Source organism: Harpegnathos saltator, unplaced genomic scaffold (genome assembly GCF_003227715.2).
Source record: "Harpegnathos saltator strain DR-91 unplaced genomic scaffold, Hsal_v8.6 scaffold205, whole genome shotgun sequence".
NCBI classification, from domain to species: Eukaryota; Metazoa; Arthropoda; class Insecta; order Hymenoptera; family Formicidae; genus Harpegnathos; species Harpegnathos saltator.
This window is the reverse complement of record NW_020229990.1, coordinates 356,606-382,445: the sequence shown is the minus strand read 5'-3', so window position 1 is coordinate 382,445 and position 25,840 is coordinate 356,606. Positions and strand designations below refer to the sequence as shown.

Below are 25,840 nucleotides of genomic sequence, written 5' to 3'. Positions count from 1 at the left end.
AGGTTTGGTATCACTTTTTTTTCCAACATGTAATTAGAGATATCGTGAGTTAAATATTGAGAAAGTTATCAAGTTTCCTTTAAATATCTCAAAAAATATTAGGCAAATAAACAAATGTTTCAGGCAAAAGTTGTTAAAATTAATTCTTAGAAAAAGATGATATAATAGAAAATTCGGGTTTCCACTTAAGAAAAATAATGATTAGTGAATATCTCGAAAGTGATGCCATTTGTAAACAAAATAGTATAGTTGTTTTATGTCTCCCTTGAAATCAAGTTTTGTCCGAATTTTTGCTGAAAATGCTTCGTTGAATAATTATCGTGGTGCGTTTTTTTAAATGAGACACCCTATATATATATATTAGGTTATATTGGGGAAAAGGAAATCCATTATTTTTTCGTTTATTTCAAGGCTTTATTTAACGTAGTTAGGATTGTTTGATTTTGGTCAAATGAGCATCGTTTTGTTCTACAATTTGTCGCCATTTTAAAGGTAATTTCATGATCCCTCTTTCATGGAAGCCTTGGTCCTTATTTGCAAAAAACTCGACTAAGCGATTTTCACAGTCTTCTCTTAAGGTCAATTTCTTACCATCAAGGAAGTTTTGCAATGACAAAAACAGATGATAATCGCTTGGTGCCAGGTCCGGACTAATAAGGTGGATGCATCGAAACTTCCCAACTAAGCTCCCGGAGTTTCTAACGAGTCACTATAGACGTATGTGGCCTGGCATTGTCCTGATGAAAAACAATTCCTCTCCTATTGACCAATTCTGGCCGCTTTTGGTCGATCGCTAGCTTCAAACGGTCCAATTGTTGACAATAGAGGTCCGAATTTAGTGTTTGGCCATATGAAAGCAGCTCATAGTGGATGATTCTTTTATAGTCCTTTATAGTCCTTTATAGTCTCACAAAACACTCAGCAAAACCTTCTTGGCCGTTAATCCTGGTTTGGCCACCGTTTGAGCCGTTTCGCTGCGCTTTGACCACGATCGTTTTCGCACAATATTGTCGTATGTAATCCATTTCTCATCCCCAATCACCATCCATTTCAGAAATGGCTCGATTTCGTTCCGTTTGGTTAAGGCTTCGCAGATTGAAATTCGGTCCATCATGTTTTTTTGCGTCAGTTCGTGTGGCACCCAAACATCGAGCTTTTTTTTGAATTCAGCTTTATGCAAATCGTTTAAAACTGTTTTGTGGTCGATCTTCAGCTCCTGGGCGATACTACGACTGCTATCATACTGGACCACTTCGATCATTTCCATAATCTTATTGACATTTTCGACGACGGGCCTACCTGTGCGAGATGCATCTTTAACATCAAAATTACCGGAACGGAATCGACGAAACCAAAATTGCGCGTGATTGGCTGTGACAGTATCGGGACCATAAACACCATTCACAATTTCAGCCGCCTGGCTTGCATTTTCGCCTTTATCGAAGCAAAATTGTAAAATATACTAAATTTTCTCTTTGTTGACGTACATCTTTCATGTGCTATAACTCACCACTTAATCGACAAATCACAAAACCGTTAAAGAATTTTTTTAGTACGGAATGTTGCTTTTCCAGCGAGTATAAATATTAACCTATACGATTAATGCATCACGTGATATATACCACTAAAGCCATCTAGCGGAAAAATAATGGATTTCTTTTTCCCCAACCTAATATATAAGATATATATGTATAAGATTTAATATATATATACATATAAAATTTATTTTTTCTTTTAAGGTACCAGCAAACTGGGATCCAAAAATGCATCACTTTCTCCGTTGTCGCCTACAATTTTATCTTCGCCACAGTTGCCCAGTAATCGTTATCGAAGTCCATCATATGATGTCGCATATAAGTCAACAGCTGTAATCGAAACGTCCAAGGCGCAGCATTTACCTGATTTAGTGAAAGAATCTAATATCTTGAAATCAAAGACAGCACCTAACATTTGCGGTGAATCGATGAAAAATAAAGTATTAATAAGGAATCAAGTGCTACATTACCAAATCAGTAACTCGGTGGAGTATAGTACAGAACAAAAACAGAATTTACAAAACGTGGGGGATATTTCGGAAGATAATAATGATTTTAGATCACGTAGTCCACTTCATGAAACATCTATTATCGTTCCTGAAGTGAACTGGAGCAAAAGTAACGAGAGTAAAAACATTAGTTCGGGTGATTCCGAGATAGATAGCGATTCATTATCTTCTTTTGATTCTAACGAGATGATTGAGAACTGTCAACATGTACCTGTAAATTTTTCACCGCCTAGATTGCAGATTCACAGCATTGATGGTGACCTTTTATTAGACGATGGATCTGACCAATTCAAAGTTTACGATCCTGATGATGGTCAGACTTTTGAACCAGATTCTATTGAAGTTTCTTTCCTACAAGATCGCAGATTACTCGATTCACCACAAAATAATTTACATATTGAAACGGTGGATAACAATATGAAAAAGTTAGATTTGCAAGATGATACTAGAATAAGCAATTGTAGTAGTCCTGCTTCTGAACTTTCAACGTCTTATAAACAGGATAATTCTGAAGAAAACGATGTTACCACCGCCGCTTTGACTGAAACAGGATTTTCTGAATGGGCTCGCGATGGAGAAGTTTTAGTTTCTGATGACCTCTGCGATGTAGAACTTAACGTTGATCCTAATTTTATTACTATACGAAAAAATAATTTATCTTCTTTTTTGAAGTTACCTTCTGCATCTATTAAAATCACTAAAGAGAAAGATATGAAGCCTAATTGTTCTAAGATCAACTCGAAAATTGATTGGGAGTATCCTAGTAATAACACATCAAAATTGTTGACTAACGATGAGAATATTGATTATATGGACACAGATAATGAATCGCTATTAGATGACAGCCTTCAAGATGCTTCCAATGTTGCGATGCAAAGAAATCGTGGTTATATTGAGTTTGTAAACATTAAAACCACGAACATTCCCACTTTGACAAATATATCCAGTAAACAAGTTAATGCTCCGATAGCAAAATTGGAACTGGAAAATGACTTGTATGACGAAAGAGAAGAAGGTTTCAAAGACGCAAATGTAATTGAGATAGATCCCATTACTATGGAAGATGTAATGGGTAAGCTAAATTGTCTTATGAAAAAATCATCACCAATGCAATTAGAAATTCAAACAGAAACTAGAAGAGAATTCAAAGATATGTTTCATCAAGACGATTTAAAACAGAAACAACTAGTAGAAGCATTTAACAAGAAATTACTTCAATCAATGGAGGAAGATAGTTTATTATTAGTTGAATTAGCCGAAGATACAACCACCAGTGAGGCTGTTACTGTACTTGCCAGTCCAATTAATCCCGAAATCTCTATAGATTCTGGAGAAAAAATAGAAAAAAAGGAACAATTAATTAAAGCAGACTGTAGTAATTCAGATTATATGGAATACGTAAAAAAATTGCAGTCTAGAATTGCAGAATTTAGCAATGCGAAAGATTCTATTGATATAAGAAAATCAAAACGAAAGAACTCAAAAAATGCGACACAGGCATGTATTACAGACATGATTGTTGAAGAAATCAAGTCTCAAGAAATAACAGCTGAAAATGGTAATATAAATTCACCAACAATTTCGAGGAAACTCGAAGAGATCACTAGAGAGAGGTCAAAGCAGAAAAATCTTATCCAAGATTTGTTGATGGATAAACTCGAAGCTCACAAACAGAAATCAGCTGAGAAAAGAGCTCGAAGAGCTGCTAGGACCTTGTCCTTCACCACAATACCCTCACTGATAAAATCTCCATCATCTCATACCTTTTCCACTAATAAGAAATTTGTTCCTATTTCTATCACATCTTCTTTATGTAATCCAATTGATATTACTTTTGATGAATCAAATAAATCATTGACTTCTTCAATATCCTCTCGATTTTGTGAACAATATGATCAAGTTGAAGCCAAAGAAGAGATTCTAATAAATATTAATCAGCCAAATCAATCAAAGACAAAGGATGTAATAAAGTCAGAAATTATTGGTGTAGATAATATGCCTCAGGCTCCAATTGTACCAGTAAAATTGAGGACTGAACAAACAAAAAAATTTGCAGAAAAATGTAAACATGATGCCAAAGGCTATGCGAGAATAAAAAATGGTGAAGATTTAAAATTTAAATCTGAGGACAAAATTAGGGAAATTAAAATAAAGACTATACGACGACAGGTTTCAGTAGAAGATACAAGAAAACATAATATTTCAGAGATTGGAAAAATTAGACCATATAGTTTCAGTATGATGGATAACTCGGGATTGAAGTTACAAATCAGCAAGAGTACAGACAATATGAAATATATTGCAGAACAAAACAGTCTTGAAAGATCACCATCGGTTAATGCAAAATCTATGGATGAGTTATTAAACATTACAAGTTCTTTGACATTGGATAATAATAATGTAGCAAAAAGAGAAAAAAAGAAACTGAAGGACCCAGAAAGAAGAAAGAGTATTATTCAAGCAGTGTCTGATTTTTTCTTTAAAAAAGAATGCAATCCATTACCTAACCAGAAGGATAAATTATCGATGTTTCGACTAACTCCAAAAGCAAAAGGAAATGTAAGTACTGAATAGTTATTATTATTATTATTAATTATAATATAATGAAAAATAAGATATAAATTTGATTCTTACTGTCTATTACTGTCTATATACTGTCTATTTGTAATTATTGCTTTGAAATTGTTTCTTTTTGTCCATTATTAACAATAATTGTTGTTTAAATATGGTTTTCATATTGTTCATTACATTTAAATTATAATATAATTTAATAAATTATAATTATATTTAATAAATTATAATTATATTTTTAAACTAAAAAGACGATAAAAAATATTCGTTGGATAATAATTATTATTATTTGCAAACGTATTTTATAGTACCATTATTCTGATCTATGATGGCAAACTATTATAAGTATTCTATCTTAATCACTGTTATTACAAAGTTATATTGCTTGAAAACTAGATAGTAGGTATGAGGAGCATTGTACAAAGTCGCAGACATATTTGCAATGTGAAAAATGTTATTAACAAATCATTTCTTTTCAATTTGGGTAAATGTGTACATATATTGGGTGAGTGCAAAAGTTCGTGCGGAGTTTGTGAGTAAAAGTCACACAGTGATTAGGCAAACAAAAATCTTTATTCAATCAATGATATACACAAGGTGTATAAAAAGTACCGGGACGGTGAAATATCACAAAAACTAAACATTTTAGAAAAATGTTTCAAATAAAAATTGTAGCGTTTCGAAAGATCTATTTACTGATATTATGAGTTTGACCTTGAGTGGCGTCGCCAAAGTCAGGGCAAGGTCACCTTGAATTTTTTAAATAGGACCCTCTATTTTTTAATGCATATTCTTGTAGCCCTTCTTCAGACCTTTTCAAAGCACTATAATTTTTTCCACTTTGAGTAAGCCATTTCGAAGTTATCGAGCCTTTTATGATAAGATATCCAGCCAGCCAAGGAAAGATGATCATAAAGGAAAACTAGCAATTGGAAGCGCGATTAATGTATCAAATACTTAAATTGTTCACTATTCATTGTTTGACAATGCGCTTATTAATGATAAAAATCTGAAACAATATCTTCTATGTATTCATTATGTATAAGTGCCGTTTCATCAAGAATCTCGTAGATCATTTAGATTCCGAGGTTTAGTTTCATATACTTGATCTTTTAGATAATCCCAGAGAAAGTGGTCAAGAGGTTTCAAATCCGGTGACCGAACTGGCCATTCGATTGTGCCTTTCTTTCCTATCCACTGTTCAAGAAAAATTGTGTCTAAATAAATAGGAATGTTTCGTCCATAATGTGATGGTACACCATCCTGTTGAAACCACATCTGTTGAAAGTTTTCACCAACGATCGCGTTGATTGCAGGGACGGTTTGATTTCTCAGCATGTCTTCATATTGCGCTCACTCATACACTCGCGCCACGCACTCGGGAAAAAGAGAACACTCGCGTAAGAATAAGAAACTTTAATTTTTACAGCGTAGCTCTCTTGACCTTTTACAGAAATATCACTCTAATCGACAATTCTCGCGTCTGTCTACGATGACAGCTTGCCGGAGACTCTCTGTCAGCTGTTGTTATTTTCGTTGTCAGGGATTCTCTGTTCACTTATTCCAAATGAGCCGATCTCGGTTCGAGCAGCGTGAGCACTACGTTGCCCCACAAAGGCGCGGCCGCAACAATATGAATAAGCTATCAAGTTGCCTTCAATAAAGAATGGTCCTATTAATCTGTTATTTAATATTCCTGCCCAAACGTTCAATTTCTGTGGATATTGCATACTGTGTACTCCACATCCAGTGAGGGTTCGTATTTGACCATAATCTGCAATTATGTCTATTAACAATACCGTTTAATTGAAACGTTGCTTCATCTGAGAAGACTACGTTAGATAAAAAGTCAGGTTCTGCATCTATTTTCGCTATCATAGTCTCACAGAACTGATTGAAATGATGCGAAGGTGAATTTTAATACTGTTATAAATTTAGTATGTTAGTATTCGTATACTTTAATATTACATGTTTCTGAAATACAAGTCACGAAATTGCTCCAGCCGCTGACTGAATATCTTATCATAAAAAGCTCGGTAACTTTGAAACAGCTTACTCAAAGTGGAAAAAGTTATAGTACTTTGAAAAGGTCTGAAAAAGGCTACAAGAATATGGACAAAAATATAAAGGTCCCACTTAGAAAATTCAAGGTAATCTTGTTCTGACCTTGGCGGCGCCACTCAAGGTCAAACTCATAATGTCATTAAATAGATCTTTCAAAACCCTATAATTTTTATTTGAAACATTTTTTCTGAAATGCTTAGTTTTTGTGATATTTCGCCGTGCCAGTACTTTTTATATGTATCTATATGTATAATATTGTTAATATGTACAATATATACATGCCCCATTTTAAAAAACGCACTTCGATGGTTCAACGAAGCATTTTCAGCAAAAATGTTTCGGACAAAAAAGTTTTATGATTTCAAGGGGAATATAAAGCAACTACTAGGTACGCAACCAAGTTTCCGGGTTTTCTTGATCAATGAAAAATGGAAAATTTCAAGAAAAATACAAAAAATGGTTCATTCAAAGTATCGTCCCTCGCTATACATTTTTGCCATCTCTCTGACAATACATGAATACCCCGACGATAAAACGACGTGTCTTTGGACCGAAACCATTCATCCAATCACTTTTGCACTTCTTCGAAATTGGCCAAGTGTTGCCCAGCCAAGCCATGCGCCATCGACCGGAACAAGTAATACCAGATCCGTAAATATGAAACCGGAATTTGCCCATAGATGGCCTTAGCTGTCAATATAGTTACTGTCAAACCGCATCATTGGCGCCATTTCCATTTGTTGACATCTGACAAAGATTTTCAACTCACAACAATACAAGTTTCATACAATAGCATAGCGTTTGTAATAGTGTTGAACATATCGAATTTGTGCCTGGAAGCTACGATTTGCGGGCAGCATTGATTTTCTGTTACCATTTGAAGAAAACTGCTGCAAAATCGCATCGAATGCTTGTCGAAGCTTACGGTGAGCATGCTCTTGGTAAATCACAGTGCTTTGAGTGGTGTAAAAAATTCAAACGTGGCGATTTTTACGTGAGAAACGAAGAAAACGAAGAAGAGTGGAAGACCACCGAAAAAATTCGAAGACAGCGAATTGCAAGCATTGTTGGATGAGGATGACGCTCAAACACAACAACAACTCGCGGATCAATTAAATGTGACACGAGAAGCCGTTTCCATACGTTTGAAAGCCATGGGAAAGATCTAGAAGGTGGGAAAATGGGTTCCACATGAACTGAATGAAAGACAGCAGGAAAACCGAAAAACCACTTGCGAAATGCTGCTCGCCAGGTACAAAAGAAAGTCATTTCTCCATCGAATTGTGACTGGCGATGAAAAGTGGATATATTTTGAGAATCCTAAGCGTAAAAGATCATGGGTAACTCCAGGCGAACCACCGACATCGACTGCAAGGCCAAATCGCTATGGACAGAAGACAATGCTCTGTGTTTGGTGGGATCAGAAGGGTGTGATCTATTATGAGTTGTTAAAATCTAGCGAAACCGTTCATACTGAACGCTACCGACAACAAATGATCGATTTGAATCAAGCTTTGCGTGAAAAACGACCAGAATATCAAAAAAGGCAACACAAAGTAATTTTGCTTCATGATAATGCACCATCACACACAGCAAAATTGGTCAAGGAAATGATTGAGGCGTTTAGTTGGGGCATACTTTCGCATGCGGCTTACTCACCAGACTTGGCTCCGTCCGATTACTACTTATTTGCATCGATGGAACACGCACTTGCTGAGCAGCGCTTCACTTCTTATGAAAATGTACGAAAATGGCTCGATAACTGGTTTGCCTCAAAAGAGCAACAGCTTTTTTGGCGTGGCATCCATAAATTGTCAGACAGGTGGGAAAAATGTATAGCTAGCGATGGGCAATACTTCGAATAAAATATATTTTATCATTTTCATACAATAAACGTGTATTTTCTATACAAAAATTCTGGTTTCATATTTATATACCTAGTAGGTGTGGGCTCCTCTATTGAAATCGGCGGTTTTTGGACGTCCCAACTTTGGTGGCGCCTTGATAGTTCTGGGCGATGTCTGCATCCTGAGAGTTCGACATAGGGACGTTCTCGCAGGTGTATCGTGGGGACAGAGGTCGTCCCACATGAGAAGCGTTTGCGTGCACTTTGCAGCGTGGATACTTTGCAGCGTCGAGTGCGCTTTGCAGTGCGGACGCTTTGCAGCGTCGATTATGTTTTACGCAGTGCGGACGCTTTGCAGTGTCGAGCGCGCTTTGTAGCGCGGACGTTTTGCAACGTCGATTGTGTTTTCTTTGGTAGTGCGGACGCTTTTGCAGCGTCGAGTACGCTATGCAGCGTCGAGTGCGTTTTGCCGCACGGACGATTTGCAATGTTGATTGCAAATGAATGATAAATCCAGAGACGGCCGAAACATCGGTTCCTCACGATCTATTCATTTATTAGGAAATATCTGATCTAAGTACGCACGTACGTCTTGTTTGTAATGGCGTGGAGCGCCTTTTTGCCGATGCCATATTCGTTGTCTTACAGTGGTGAGCAAAACTTTTGAGCCATACAATTATTATTATATATTCATTTCATAATGAGCGCTGAAAACTTCACACATGTATATAAACAAAATGTATTTATTTGTCCTACAATTATATAAACTTTACAAATTCTTCATAATTCTAAATACTTTATTTTTACACAATGTCTTATTACAAACAGTGCAAAAGTATTGCGCCAAAAAGTTTTCTTATTCATAAGAAAAATATATTATTGAAAAATAATAACAGAAAATGTTGTCAACGTTTTTTTAAACTTAATACTTTGTTGCTATGCCTTTAGAAGCAATCACTGCAACACAACGGCGAGGCATTGATGCTATTAAATTAGAAATGCGATCTTGAGGTAAATTTTGCCATTGAGTTTGCAAATCTTGCCACAATTCAGCTATATTGGAGTGTTTCTTATTTCTTGTACGTAGTTTGGGTTTTTGCCACAAATGCTCAATAGGATTCAAGTCCGGCGGTCGCGAGGGCCAGTCAAGAATTCGCATTTTTTTCACGATGAAAAATTCTTTTATTAGTTTTGATGAATGTTTGGGATCGTTATCTTGTTGGAAAATCCAACTCCGTAACATGTTTCGAGTTGCATATGGCAGCATATGCTATGTCAATATATCTCAATATATTATAGCGTCCATAGTATCCATGGTCTCAACCAATAGACCAACTCCATTATAAGGAAATGATCCCCAAACCATCACGTTACCTCCACCATGTTTTACGGTAGGAATTTGGTATCTTGAGTTATATCTTGTGCCTGTTGGACGTCGTATATACTTTATACCGTCACTTCCGAATAACTGAAACTTTGACTCGTCAGAGAAAAGTACTTTTCGCCAATCAACTTCAGTCCAATGTTCAAATTTCTTTGCAAAATCTAATCGAGCTTTCTTATTTTATGCACTAATTAATGGGTTTTTTTTACACCAGTACGTCCTAAAAGTCCTACTTCCTTTAGACATCGAGATATTGTACTTTGACTAATATCAGCAAGATTTTCTTCTCATAATTCTCGAGAAATATCCATGGCAGTTTTTCTAACATCTGCTATCGACTTTCTTTTAATCATTTTATCGACGTGCTTTGTAGTTTAGCGAGGTCTACCGTTTCGTGATTTATCAGCTAGAGAGTTCGTCAACTTATATTTAGCAATAATCCTATTTACAGTACTTTTATCAATTAATAAGCAATTAGCAATTTCGCGAGAAACTTTTCCTTGTTGAGAAAGATTAATCACGGCTTCACGTAACTGAAGGCTTATATGTTTCGGCATTGCGGTAGACTATAGACTGAACCTTAGTTAAAGTAAATATTTACGAAGGAGTTTCATAAGAAATGTAAACAAACCGGGCTCATAAAGTCACAACAAGAATACGGCTCAATATTTTTGAACACATGTAAATATTATATGATTAAATAATTAGAAACTATGTAATTTCAAAATTTTGTAACTATACTATTATTTGTAAGAATGTTATGTCAATTATTTTATATAATTAATTTTTAGAGCAAATCAATATATTGTCATGTATCTTAAAAAACACTATAGCTCGAAACTTTTGCACGCCACTGTATATGTAAATTAACACTTTGTAATAGCTAATTTATTCTGTAAAAATCGAAGATATTTTGTGCCAAATTGTTTTAAGATAGTGGATTAACTTAACCTTCACCTGTTAACTTTCGATTCTCATAACACGGAAAGTACCAAAAATAGTTTATTACAGTGTTTTGAAAAGCCCTTGAAGTCAGCTATATGAATATGACATAAAAAATAGCGAATTCTATTTAAAAAATTTAAGATGACCTTAACCTCATCTTGAAAAGGTCACTCAAGGTCAAGTTCATATTTTCACCATGTGGCCCCCTCGAAGCCATGCAACTTTTATCTGAAACATTTTTGATTATTAGACTCAGTTTTCGAGATATTCGGGCCGATTGTTTACAATAAGACGCTCTGTATATGGGGTGTTTCAGACCACCCAAATTATCCGATTTTTTCATAAACGCGACATTTTAAAGAAAAATGTTTCAGACAAAGGTTGTAGAGCTTCATAGGATCTACTTATTGGCGCTATGAATTTAATCTCGTGCTGACCTTGAAACGCCCCATCAAGATCAACAAAAATCTTAAATGGAAATCCCAACTTTTTATTTCACCATCTTTTTCCACCCATGAATTTGAACGACTTTTGTTTAAAACATTTTTTTATTTACCTAATGTTTTTTAGATATTTAAGGAAATTTTGGTAACTTTTTTAATATTGGGTTAAGTAAAAAGTTTTGAGCGTTTTCCGCTAGATGGCTTTAGTCAGGTCATATCTCACGATGTATACGTCGCATCTGGTCATTCTATACTGCGATTTAAAGGTGACATAACGCTTTAAAAAAAGTTCTTTGACAGTTTTGTGTTTGGTGACGCCAATTGTGTGTTAGAGCGTTCCAAAATGGAGGTAAAAAAAGAGAAAATTCGATATATTCTTCAGTACCACTACGACCAAAGGGAAAAAGCAGAGCTGGCGGCCAAAAAAATTTGTGCTGTTTATGGACCCAATACAGTATCGAATGCAACAGCAAAGCGGTGGTTCTAACGATTCCGTTCTGGTAATATGGACGTCGAAGATGAGACACGCTCTGGTAGGCCAATCGTCGAAAATGTCGATAAAATCATGGAAATCGTTGAGTCGGACCGGCATGCGAGCACTTATTCGATTGCCCAGGAACTGAAGATTAGCCAGAAAACCGTTTGGAACCATTTGCATAAGGTTGGTCTCAAGAAGAAGCTTCATGTATGGGTGCCACACGATTTGACGCAAAAGAACCTTTTGGCCCGAATTCATGCCTGCAATTTTTTTGCTAAAGCGTAACGAAATCGACTCATTTTTGAAGCGGATGGTAACTGGCGATGAAAAATGGGTCACATACGAGAACAACAGGCAAAAAAGATCGTGGTCCAAGCGCGGTGAGCCGCTCCAAATGATCGCCAAGCCCGGATTAACGGCCAAGAAGGTTTTACTGTGTGTTTGGTAGGATTGGAAGGGAATCATCCAATATGAGCTGCTCTTATCGAGCCAGTCACTCAATTCGGACCTACACTGTCAACAACTGACCAGATTGAAGCAGGCGATCGACGAGAAGCGGCCAGAATTGGCCAATAGGAAGGGTGTTGTGTTTCCATCAAGACAATGCCAGGCCGCACACATCTTTGACGACGCGCCAGAAGCTCCGAGAGCTTGGATGGGAGGTTATATCGCACCCGCCGTATAGCCCAGACCTGGCTCCAAGCGATTATCACCTTTTCAAGCATTTACAACATTTTCTTGATGGTACAAAACTGGCCTCAAGAGAGGCTTGTGAAAATGAGCTGGTCAAGTTTTTTACCAATAGGGACGAGGACTTCTTCAATTGCGGAATTATGAAATTGCCTTCAAAATGGACAAAAGTTATCGAACAAAACAGCATATTTGATCTAAATCCGATAATCCTAACTTTGTTAATTTCAGCGTCGAAATAAAGAGAAAAAACGCCCAGAACTTTTTACTTCACCCAATATTTAACTTACGATATCTCGCTATTTGTCGGAAGAAAAAGCGATACGAAACTTTTTTGCTCTACTTAGTCTCAAGAATATATTTTTACAATAGCGCCCTGATTTTTGTTAACTTATTAACTTTTGGAAATTTCAAAATCATCAAATTAACAAAAATCATAAATCATTAACAAAAATCAAACAGGGCATCATTGGAACAATATATTCTTGAGACTAAATAGAGCAAAAATATCTAATATTCTTATATACTTCTCTTCTGACTTATACTTTCTCTTCTGACAAATAGCGAGATATAGTAAATTAAATATTGAAAAAGTTATCAAATTTTCCTTAAGTATTTCAAAAAATATTAGGTAAATAAAAAAATATTTTGGACGATAGTTGTTCAAACTACTAATTGGTGGAAAAAGATGGTGTAATAAAAAATTGAGGTTTCTATTTAAGATTTTTATTTTGATCTGGGCTTTCAAAGGTTATCCCAAGGTCAAATTCATAGCTCCAGTAAATAGATCCTTTAAAGCCCTAACTTTTATCTAAAATATTTCTCTCCAAAATGTTGCATTTACGAAAAAATCAGGTGATCCGGGTGGTCTGAAATACCTGGCATATACAGGGTGTTCCGTTTTAAGTGATATAGTCAATTATTTTGTGAAACGATGACTTTATTGAAACATTTCTCAAACAAAACTTACATGGCTTGAAGAGAGGTATGATGGAAATATGGGCTTGACCTTGAATAACCTTGTCAAAGTCAGGTCAAAGTGATTAATGTTTCTTTAAATAGAGCATCCTATTTTTCATTATATATTCTTGTAGCTCATCTCGAGAGCTTTTTAAAATGCTATAATAAAGTTATTTTTTGTTAAGTACTTTTTGAATTATGGAGCTTGAAAGTTACAGTATTAGCGTTACTCAAGATGTACGCATGTGTGTGCGTGTGGGAGTCTTATGCGTTTCTGTGATCTATCCACACTGCTTGATATGCTCACGCGCTGCTGTAACTTATTCTGCGAGAAATAAAGGTAAATTCCCCCAATTAAGCGATTATCAAAAAGGTATGGGCCAATCAAATATCTATCCATTTACAATTCCGCACCAAAAGTTTAAATTCCAACGGTGTTGATTATCAACACGTTGAGTCCAGTAAAGATTGTATGTGGACAATAATGACAGTATGCCTGTTGAGTTGTGCGTTGTTATGAAATGAAGCTTCGTCACTGAAGAAAACATACTGGAAAAAAGTTGGATCTTCTCTTATCATTCATAATGCCAAACGACAAAATTATCTTCTTAGCTTCATATCATATTCACTTACATCTTGGGTTAAAATGATATGGTAGGGATAGAATTTATGTCTTCATAAAATCCTCCACACGGTGACATAAGGAATTCCTAAATTACGTAGCAGTTCTTTAGTCAAAATATGAGGATTCAAGTTTACCATTGCTAGCACTGCTAATACACGCAGATCATTAACATCATCTTCAGCATTTATTTGCCTGCGGTTTCTTTTGCGGATTCTTCTACGCCCTCGTAATGAAATTCTTCTTATCTATGTTGCATTTGGATGTCGTCTAAATGAATATCTATTATGATATAATCTTTTTGCTCCATGATAATTTCGTCCAGCTTCACCAAGCACAAGAATAATATCAACGATTTCATTTAAACTGTAATAGACCATTTTGAAAAAGGCTTTGAAAAAAGCTTTAAAATAACTCTTTTATGTATGAAAAATTAAAAGAAAAAGCTATACGAGGAAAAGAAAAAAGTTGAGTCGTTCAATTGGGCAAGATTGGATTCAATTCCGTGCGCGTGAGCGTATATCAAGTAATGCGGGTAAATCACGGAGACGCGCGTGAGGCTTCCTCACACATCCATGTATACATCTCGGATAACGCTAATGCTGGCGGTACTGTAACTTACAAACTCCGTAACTCGAAAAGTACTTAACAAAAAATAACTTTATTATAAATGGTTTTAAAAAGCTCTCGAGGTAAGCTATAAGAAAATATAGTGAAAAATAGAGTGTTCCATTTAAAGAAACATTAATTACTTTGACTTGATTTTGACAGGGTCACTCAAGGTCAAGTCCATATTTCCATCATATCTCTACGAGCCATATAACTTTCGTTGAAAAAATTTTTCAATAAAATTATCGGTTTACGAGATAATCGGCTATATCACTTAAAACGAAACATAGAGACTAAGTAGAGTAGGAGAGTCTAGTATCATATTTTCTTTCGACTAATAATTAGCAAGATATCGTAAGTTAAATATTGAAAAAGTTATCAAGTTTTCCTTAAATATCTAAAAAAATATTAGGGAAATAAAAAAATGTTTCAGACAAGAGTTGTTAAAATTTATTGATAGAAAAGAACGGTATAATAAAAAATTCGGGTTCCATTTAAGAAAAGTAATGTCCAGTGAATATCAAAAATGGCTCCATCTGTAAACAAAATGATATAGTTCTTATATGTCCCCTTTGAAACCATATAACTTTTGTCTAAAATATTTTTTTTTACAATGTCACGTTTACATAAAATCGGGTGGCACAGGTGGTCTGTGTATATTACTTGTTACACCGTATACAGGGTGCACGATTTATCTGAAGACATTAAAATATCTCGAGAACTATGCATTGGATAAAAAAAAGTGGTTAATGAAAGTTGTTAGTCTCGAAGGGGGACATCCAATGATACCAAACTCGACCTCCCACCCCACCTCCTGGGGGTGGGGGCTGGGGGCAACTTTGAAATTTTAAATGGAAACCCCCATTTTTTATTGCAGATACGGATTCTACGCCACAAAATACGTAAATTTTGTTCGAAACTTTTTTTTTATTCGTGATAGATGGCGCTGTAATCGCAAAAAATTTTATTTTCCGCAATTCTCCAGAAATGATCATTGGATTGAGAAATAAAAAATACCTGTTCAATATTTTTAAATCAACAAGTGCCAACAACTCGTGAAAACATGGTAGAACGCATAAGAAACGCTTGCGCTGAAACTCCTGCAGATATGCTTCTATCCTGTGTACAGTCATTTGAAAAAAGGATCAATAAGTGTATTGAAGTTGAAGGTAAAAATTTCGAACACTTACTCTAATTAATTGAACAGTGAGAGGCAAGGGGACTCACATTAAAAAAGCACCCGAAGGGAACATAAAACTACTACGTCCTCGTCGTTATTCCTGTGTAACGCTAAAAGTAGTTTCTCGGAAAAATTCAACGCTATATATCACGAATGAAAAAAAATGTTTCAATAAAAATTTCACGTACAATCTAATTCTGCAATGAAAAATGTGGGTCCCTATTTGAGATTTGAACGTTATCACCCACCCTACCTCGAGAGGATGGGGGGGGAATAACTTTTATTATGTTCTTTAAAAATATTGAACAGGTATTTTTTATTTCTCAATCCAATGATCATTTCTGGAGAATTGCGGAAAATATAATTTTTTGCGATTACAGCGCCATCTATCACGAATCAAGAAAAAAGTTTCGGACAAAATTTACGTATTTTGTATTTGGCGTAGAATCCGTAGAATTTATCTGCAATAAAAAATGGGGGTTTCCATTTAAGATTTCAAAGTTGCCCCCAACCCCCACCCCCAGGGGGTGGGGTGTGAGGTCGAGTTTGATATCATTGGATGTCCCCCTTCGAGACTAACAACTTTCATTAACCACTTTTCTTTATCCAATGCATAGTTCTCGAGATATTTCAATGTCTTCAGATAAATCGTGTACCATGTATATTACTTGTTGCAGCAAATTTTGCATAAAAAGAGAACATTTCCAACTATTAAATCGAAAATATTTCTATTAAATTGAAAATCTAAACTGTCTTTAGCCAATTTAGGTAATACGCAAGTTTGCAATAGCTTCAAAGTTCATACAAAAGCTTGTCGGGCCATTCCATTATTGGATAATGAATTCTCGGATTACGATATGTTCCCCGAGTTTTAGACGAAAATTAACGACGGCATCATGTTCAGAGGGTCAAAATCCTCTGGAAATGATATGTTTTGTTCGTTTCCCACGTTGGGCCAAAATCGGCCATTTTTACCCATTGTTCTTTCTTAGTTGCATTATTATTTCGCGGAATGGTGACGTCAACTAGCCATCAAGATCTTGCGACTTGACTGGCTCTGAACTATTCTCTTTGAGGTTATTTGAAGGAGCAAGTTTATATCGAAAATCCTATAACTACGGAGCGCTTGAAGGAAAATATGCGACGAGAAGTTGACGAAATTCAGCCTTTTATGTTACAAAAAATTATTGAAAATTATACTAAACGAGTAATAATTTATAAAAAAAAGTAGAGGCGGTCATTTACATGATATTGTTCTTCATACATAATTCTAATTTCTAATGAACATATTGGTGTAATAAAAATGATAATTTACAGGTAATTTTATTATTTCATTTATTAGGAGTACATATAAGTTACCGCCGTTTTCAATCAAAAATTAGGAATTTATTGTGAAAGAACGGTACATTACGTTTTATTCAAAGTATTGTCCATCACTACTTTTTTTAGCCACTACTTTTTCCCATCTTTCTGACAGCATTCGGATACCACGTCGGAAGAACTCTTCATCTTTTGAGGCTATCCACGAATCGACCCAATTTTTAGTATCTTCATATGATGTAAAGTGCTGCTTAAACAGGCCATGTGCCATCGACCGGAACAAGTGATAATCGGAAGGGGCAATGTCTGGTGAATACGGCAGGTGGGGTAGGACTTCCCAATTAAGGGTTTCCAAATAGGTTTTGACCAGTTTTGCAACATGTGGCCGAGCGTTGTCATATAGGAGAATAATTTTGTCGTGTCTGGAGTAGTAATGGGCGCGTTTTTCCTTGAGTGCTCGGCTCAATCTCATTAATTGTGTTCGGTAGAAAGCTCCAGTAATGGTTTCGCTCGGTTTGAGCAACTCATAATACATGACACCAAGCTGATCCCACCAAATACACAGCATGAATTTTTTTCCATGAATATTCGGTTTGGCTGTCGATGTTGAAGCATGGCCAGGTGGTCCCCATGATTTTCTCTTCTTTGGGTTATCGTAGTGGATCCATTTTTCATCATCAGTGACTATGCGATGCAAGAAATTCTTTCTTTTATGCCTGGCAAGCAGCACCTCACACGTGCAAAATCGGCATTCAACATCTCTCGGTTTCAGTTCATATGGAACCTAATTTCCTTGTTTTTGAATCATTCCCAACGATTTTAAACGATGTAAAATTGCTTGTTGAGTCACTTCTAATGTAAGTGCAAGTTCTTCTTGCGTTTGGCACGAATCTTCCTCCAATAATGCTTCCAATTCCGTGTCTTCGTACACTTTCGGCCTTCCACTACGTTCTTCGTCTTCCATGTCAAATTCACCGTTTTTAAACTTTTGAAACCACTCACGACATCTTCTCTCAATTAAAGCAGTCTCACCATATGCTTCTACAAGCAATCGATGCGCCTCAGCTGCAGATTTCTTCAAATTAAAGAAATAGATCAAAAGTTTTCGCAAATGACGCTTATTCGGCACAAAACTTGACATTTTCGCATAAAAAAAATTATGTGATGCTGATACGGAGTGACTAATACTTCAAGGTTATGTTACCAGATGTCCAAACTTACGATATTACGTTTTACATCTGACAATTTCAACATAACCTTCTGGTGGGACTATCTTTTGTCAAACAGCGGAAATTTATTTGTATTCTTAATATAAAACAAATCCTGCATCTATAGTTGTATCACCCTATATTTTCAATACTTGTTCTGTCCATACTTGAATTGATTTCCAAAGAAAAACGGTTTCATAGCAAGCATATGTGTCACTTAATGTAAAAAAGATCTTTTCATAGATTCTTTTGCTATTTTCTTTTACAAAAAGAGGAATTGAATCATATTTCAAATTACAATTTTATAGATTTTGCATTCAAAATGCTTATATTGAAACAACTGTTAAAGACAAAACAAAGAATTAAAGGCGGGATGATTTGATACTACATACCGGTTATTAAATTATTGTTCAAACTATCTTTATAGTATTTTGAAAAGATACGAGGGTCGTTCAATAAGTCCTTAAGAAATCCAAGATATGGCGCTCGTAGTATCGAAAATGGTTTGTTTTTAGTAAGCATCATTACTCATTAGACAGATGTTAAAGTCTCAGTTATATCCATCACATGGTTTCATTTTTATTGTCGATTGAAGCAACAAACTTTTCTTTATTTAGAAAAATGGAAAAAAGTGAGTTTCGAGTGGTGATTAAACACTCATATTTAAAAGGCTTAACACCGGAAGAGATTAAAGCTGAGTTAGATGAAGTTCATGGCACATCTGCTCCTGTGTTTGCAACTGTTTACAATTGGGTAAATGAGTTTAAACGTGGCCGTACATCCACAAAAGATGAACATCGTTCGGGACGTCCAGTGGAAATGACTACCTCCGAAATGATTAACAAGATCCACGATATGGTTTTGAGTGATCGACGAATCAAAGTGCGCGAAATAGTTGAGGCCACAGACATATCGCAAGGTACAGTGTTTTCAATTTTACATGAAAAATTGGGTGTGAAAAAAATCTCGGCAAGATGGGTGCCGCGTTTGCTCTCAGTGGAGAATAAACGTAATCGTGTGGTCGACTCTGAGGCTGTTTTGGCGTTTTTCCGTCGCAATCCTGACGAGTTTCTGCGTCGATACATAACTGTGGACGAAACATGGATACACCACTACACTCCAGAGACAAAGGAACAGTCAAAACAGTGGGTTTTTGAAGACGAACGGGCTCCGAAGAAGACGAAGACGGTGAAATCGGCCGGCAAGGTGATGGCCACGGTTTTTTGGGATGCACGCGGAATCATCTACACCGATTACTTGGAAAAAGGACAAACAATAACTGGAGAGTATTATGCGTCGTTATTGCACCGGTTGAGCGAAGAAATCAAGAAAAAATGTCCTCATTTGAAAAAGAAAAAGATCCTCTTCCATCAAGACAACGGTGTGCACAGTCGCACACCTGCGCAGTTTCGATGCCAAAATTATGGAATTAAAGTTCGAATTATTACAACATCCACCGTATTCACCGGTGGCCTCCAGTGACTTATTTTATTTTTAAACTTGAAAAAATGGCTCGGCGAACAACGGTTCACGTCGAACGAGGAGGTCATCGCCCAAACAGATGCCTATTTTGAGGACCTTCCGAAATCCTACTTTTTGGACGGCTTAAAAAAGTTGGAGAAACGCTTGGAAAAGTGTATAGAGCTAAAAGGAGATTATGTTGAAAAGTAAAAAAAAAATCTACCCAAAATAATTTGTTTTTCCATCTTTTTCTAAGGATTTATTGAACGACTCTCGTATCTTTAGATATTAGCTACAAAATCTGCAATGAAAAATAAAGAATACAATTTTAAAAAATCGAGATGATCTGGATCTGATCTTGATAATGACAAGATCAAATTTTTAATACATCAATATTTTTTGTAACATGTCCAAACTTTGTCCAAATATTTTTCTATAAAATGCTTTGTTTTCGAAATATTTGACCGTGGTTGGACTTTCGAGATATACTCTGTGCATGTGTGTGGCATGCATGCATGCACGCGTGTGAGCGTCCGTGCGTGCGTGCATGTGTGTATACAGGATGTCCCAAATGTAACGGACCATCCTAATAACTCTTCAGTATTGAAAATTCAGTATTGAAAATTGCGTTTTTTAAATGGGAACCCTTATTTTTATTACACAATTTTCTTCTACTAGTTAATTTGAACAACTTTTGTCTAAAATATTTTTTTATTTGTCTAATATTTTTTGAGATATTTGAGGAAAACTTGATAACTTTTTCAATATTTAACTTACGATATCTCGCTAACTATTTGTCGGAAGAAAAAGTGGTGCTAAACTTTCTTGCTTTATTTAGTCTCAAGAATATATTGTTATAATAGCGCCCTGATTTTTGTTAATTTGACGAATTTGGAATTTCCAAAAGTTAGTAAGTTAACAAGAGTCTGGGCGCTATTGTAACAATATATTCTTGAGACTAAATAAAGCAAGAAACTTTAGTACTACTTTTTCTTCCGACAAATAGTTAGCGAGATATTGTAAGTTAAATATTAAAAAAGGTATCAAGTTTTCTTCAAATATCTCAAAAAATATTAGACAAATGAAAAATATTTTAGACAAAAGTTGTTCAAATGAACTAGTAGAAAAACAGTATAATAAAAAATAAGGTTTCCTATTTAAAAAACGCAAGTTGACCTTCAAATGACCTTGAAAATTGAGGTTAAGGTCAAAGTAAAGGTCATCATAAGGTAGCTCACTTAAATCCTTACAACTTTTATTCAAATCATTTTCCTTGAAACTTTAATACTGAAGAGTTATTAGGGTGGTCCGTTACTTTTGGGACACCCTGATGTGTATGTACGTATGTACTTGGCGTGAAACATTACCGAGTCTTCTAGTATATTATATTTATGTTCTGCATAAAAGCATAAGATATATTCCTATTGAATAATATAATTTTATTTTATGAAGAATTTTGTTGTTTGTTGTATATTTTTTCTCTCATTTTCAATAAAATACAATTATATCAAGTTGATTTCATACTTATTTTAATAATTTTATATGTATAGTGACAAAGAGAAATTTTACATATAAGAAAACCAATTAATTATTAAATAATTTCGTAAAAGAACAGTATCAATATGAAATTTGAAATATCATATTTGAATAGTACAAATTACCACGCGTCTAATGTGTCCATGCGTCGAAATGCCGATTGGTTTCATTGACAAAAGTATTTTATTCTCGAAATTCAATACAGTTGAAATTAACCATTGGTTGTTTCAGCAAAAATGATAATAAACATATGCTTTAATTCTCTTTAATAGCATAAATAATTACAAATTCAATCTTTTCAATTATTGCCCTTGTTTACCTTTTTTATCTTTTCTTTTTGTGTGGTCTTGCTAACTTTAATATCACGACAGTACTAAGGCAACTGTTTTCTTCAGAGTGTAACGATATTTCATACAAAATTATATATAATATTTTATATTCAATACAAGGTACAATATTTTTATGGTAACATAAATTAACACAAAATGGATAGTAAATAATAGAATAAGTTCGATTTAATACTGCTAATTTAATTTTGCTAGCTTAAAAAAAATATGGAAAACATGTACGAAGAACAATGGATAAAATGGGCCGATTTTGACCCATTGTGGAGAACAGACAAAACACATCATTTTCAAAGGATTTTGACCTGCTGAATACGATGCCGTCGTTACTTTTCGTCTAAAACCCGGGGAATATGTTCTAATGTGAGAATCTATTATCCAATAATCGAACGGCCAGGAAAGCTTTTGCGTAAATTTTGAAGCAATTGCAAACTTGTGCATTGGCTAAATTAACTGAAGACAATTTAGATTTTTTATTTAATCTTTTGAAACACAGTGGCACTCTGGAGTTTTCCTTGTTTCATTTTATTATATTTTTCAGGTATAAAACACTCGATTTTCTTGCTGTTTTTTGGGTTTTCATTTGAGTATTATATTATTAAGTATGTTGTAATATGTAATTTTCATAAAATGTTTATGAAATTGTTCATATAAATAGTTAAATGCAAAAAACAGTGTTCATTATATAAAAAATTCGTGTCAGAGAGAACAATTATAGCTATATGGATGACAATTGATACCCTGGGGTTTCGAGATCGCCAATTACGAATCGGAGGTCAGAATTGCGAAATTCAAAATGGCGGATCCAATATGGTGGATAAAAATGTTAAAAATCCTTCGATTTCGACAGAAACAGATACATGGAGGTTTTCTGGATCGCTAACCACGAATTTATTATCAGATTTCCGAAATTCAAAATAGCGGATCCAATATGGCGGATAACAATTTTCAAAATTCTTCGATTTCAACAGAAATAGGTACATGGGGATTTTTGAGTGGCTGATAATGCATTTGTTATTAGATTTCCGAAATTCAAGATGGTGGATCCAATATGGTGGATAAAAATTTTCAAAATTAAAAATAGAATTTTCTCAAAACAGTATGGAAATAATTTATAGTTAGTCAATAAACACGCGAATTGAAAAACTCAATAATTTTTTGCTATGACAAATTTCGATAATCACCAAATCAAATTAGAAAAAACTTTATCGCGGATTGTTTTATACTTTCGGAAAAAGTTCAATATCAGATTCGATATATAGAAATCAATAAGTTTTCATTTCGAATAATATTGAGAAAATAATATTTTACAGTGAATAAATTCTAACAAATGGATCTTCCATGAATTATATTAGAAATATCTCTATGTATACGGAAGCAAGGTTCAAATAATCTTCAAAATATTCGTTTTTAATAAAATTGAATATGTTTTTACATGCAATTTGGATTCAAAATTTTAAAGATTCGAGTTTACTGACCCAAAAAATTCTATATACTTTTTCTCACAAAGATAGCAAAATTTTAAGGAAACTTGTTCGCCATATTGGATCCGCCATTTAAAATTTTTTAACTTCGACTCTATATTTATTATCTATATATGTTATCTAAATTTGTTATATATCTTTTTGTTATATATCTATTTGTTATATATCTATATTTGTTATTTATATATGTGATCGAAAAAACTATATACTGAGTTTGATATCTATAATATCATATCAAAGTTAGCCATTTGAAGTCGCCATATTTAATCCGCCATTTTGAATTTAAAATTTTGACTCCGGATTCGTAATCAGCGACCCAGAAAACCCCTATATACATAATCGGGTTCTTTTATTACTTTTTTTATTATTACATAGAAAAATTCGTGCTTCAAAGGGTTAATAGAATTATTTTCGATTTAATAGTTGAAGGTGTTCTCCTTCTATGCAAAATTTACTGTGACAAACAATATACACGGTGTCACAGACCATGTGTACCACCCGATTTTTTTGTAAACATGACATTCTAGAGAAAAATATTTCAGACAAAAGTTATATGGTTTCAAAGGAGACCTTAAGGTAAGAATACATGATATAAGAACATATGATAGACATATAATATCATTTTGTTTACAGCATTTTCAAGATATTCACTGATCATTACTTTTCTTAAGTGGAAACCCGAATTTTTTATTATATCATCTTTTTCTATCAATTAATTTTAACAACTCTTGTCTGAAACATTTTTTTATTTACCTAATACGTTTTAAGATATTTAAGAAAAATTCGGTAACTTTTAAATATTTAACTTACGATATCTCGCTAACTATTCGTCGGAAGAAAAAAGAGTACTAAACTTTTTACTTTACTTGGTCTTAAGAATATATTGTTACAATAATGCCCTACCTTTTGTTGATTTATCGACCTTTAGAAATTTCAAACTCATCAAATTAACAAAGGTCAGAGCACAATTATAACAATATATTCTTAAAACCAAATAGAATGAAAAAATTTGGTACCATTTTTATTCCAATAAGCAGCGAGATATCTTAAGTTAAATATTGAAAAAGTTACTGAGATTTCATTAAATATCTCAGAAAATGTTTCTGCTCTATTTAATCTCAAGAATATATTGTTATAAGAACATATTGTTACAAGAATATATTGTTATAGCACCCTGACTTTTGTTAACTTACTGACTTTTGGAAATTTCAAAATCATCAAATTAACAAAAGTCAGGGCACTATTGTAACAATATATTCTTAAGACCAAATAGAGCAAAAAAGTCTGGTATCACTTTTCCTTCTGACATACGAGGGCGGTCCGATAAGTACTTAGCCTCACCGCCCGATGGCGCCACTATCGCAAGAGAAATTTACTATCGTGTAGTACATTCTCGTAGACGGCTACTGTCGAAATTTCAGCCGAATCGGACTCGTAGTTTTGTTTTGACCGCGTGTGGAAGCGGGCGTGTCCGCGGATTTTAGAAAAATGGAAAAAGAGCAATATCGGTCGGTGATTCGATTCTTGTTTTTGGAAGGGAAATTGCGCAGCGAAATCAAAGAGCGCTTGAATGCTGTGTACGGTGACTCTTCTCCTTCGATGGCGACCGTAAAAAATTGGTTTAACGAGTTTCAACGTGGTCGCACGTCGGTTTTTGATGAGCCACGCCCAGGTGCCCCGAAAACGGCTACCACGGAGGATAACATGACAAAAATCCACGATCTCGTATTGGCAGACCGCCGATTGAAGGTGCGCGAGATAGCTGAGACAGTAGGCATCTCAAAAGACCGCGTGGGTCATATCCTGCATGAAATTTTGGGCATGAGAAAGCTGTCGGCGCGATGGGTGCCGCGTTTGCTCACTCCGGACAACAAGCGCAACCGTGAGACCACTTCAGAGCAGTTTGACGCTGTTTAAGCGCAATCCGAAGGAGTTTCTGCGTCGTTTCGTGACCGTCGACGAAACATGGATCCACTGGTACACACCAGAGACCAAGGAACAGTCGAAACAGTGCACTTCACCCGGCGAACGTGCTCCGAAGAAGGCGAAGATTGTCCTATCGGCCGGAAAGGTGATGGCCACCGTTTTCTGGGATTCACAAGGTGTGATCTACATCGACTACCTGGAGAAGGGCAAAACGGTCACAGGGCTGTACTATGCCGAATTATTGGGCCGATTCGACGCCGAATTGCAGAAAAAACGGCCCCATTTGGCGAAGAAAAAAGTGCTCTTCCACCATGACAACGCATCGGCTCGCACCTCCGCCCTCGCCACGGTCAAATTGGTCGAATTGGGCTACGAACTGCTGCCCCATCCACCGTATTCTCCAGATTTGGCTCCGTGCGACTTCTTTTTGTTTCCAAACTTGAAAAAGTCACTCGCCGGGCAGAAATTTGAGTCGAATAAGGAGGTCATCGCCGCCACGGAGGCCTACTTTGCAGACCTCGAGAAAACGTATTTTTCAGACGAGTTAAAGAAGTTGGAGCATTGCTGGGTCAAGTGTATCGAGCTAAAAGGAGACTATGTTGAGAAATAAATCCTCACTTTTCCAAAATTTTCGTTTTTCTTTTGTAGGCTAAGTACTTATCGGACCACCCTCGTATAGTTAGAGATATCGTGAGTTAAATATTGAGAAAGTTATCAAATTTTCT

The 25,840-nt window shown here is 35.2% G+C and overlaps 1 protein-coding gene across 1 annotated transcript in view; it reads left to right on the top strand.

Moving 5' to 3' along the window:
- Mical (Molecule interacting with CasL) overlaps positions 1 to 25,840 on the top strand; it is a gene marked incomplete at its 5' end in the record, with an annotated part of 449,478 nt that overhangs the window by 242,560 nt on the left and 181,078 nt on the right. Inside the window, one exon of the mRNA XM_025298111.1 lies at positions 1,740 to 4,603. Coding sequence (XP_025153896.1) covers positions 1,740 to 4,603 — 2,864 coding nt within the window. The remainder of the gene's footprint in view (positions 1 to 1,739; positions 4,604 to 25,840) is intronic.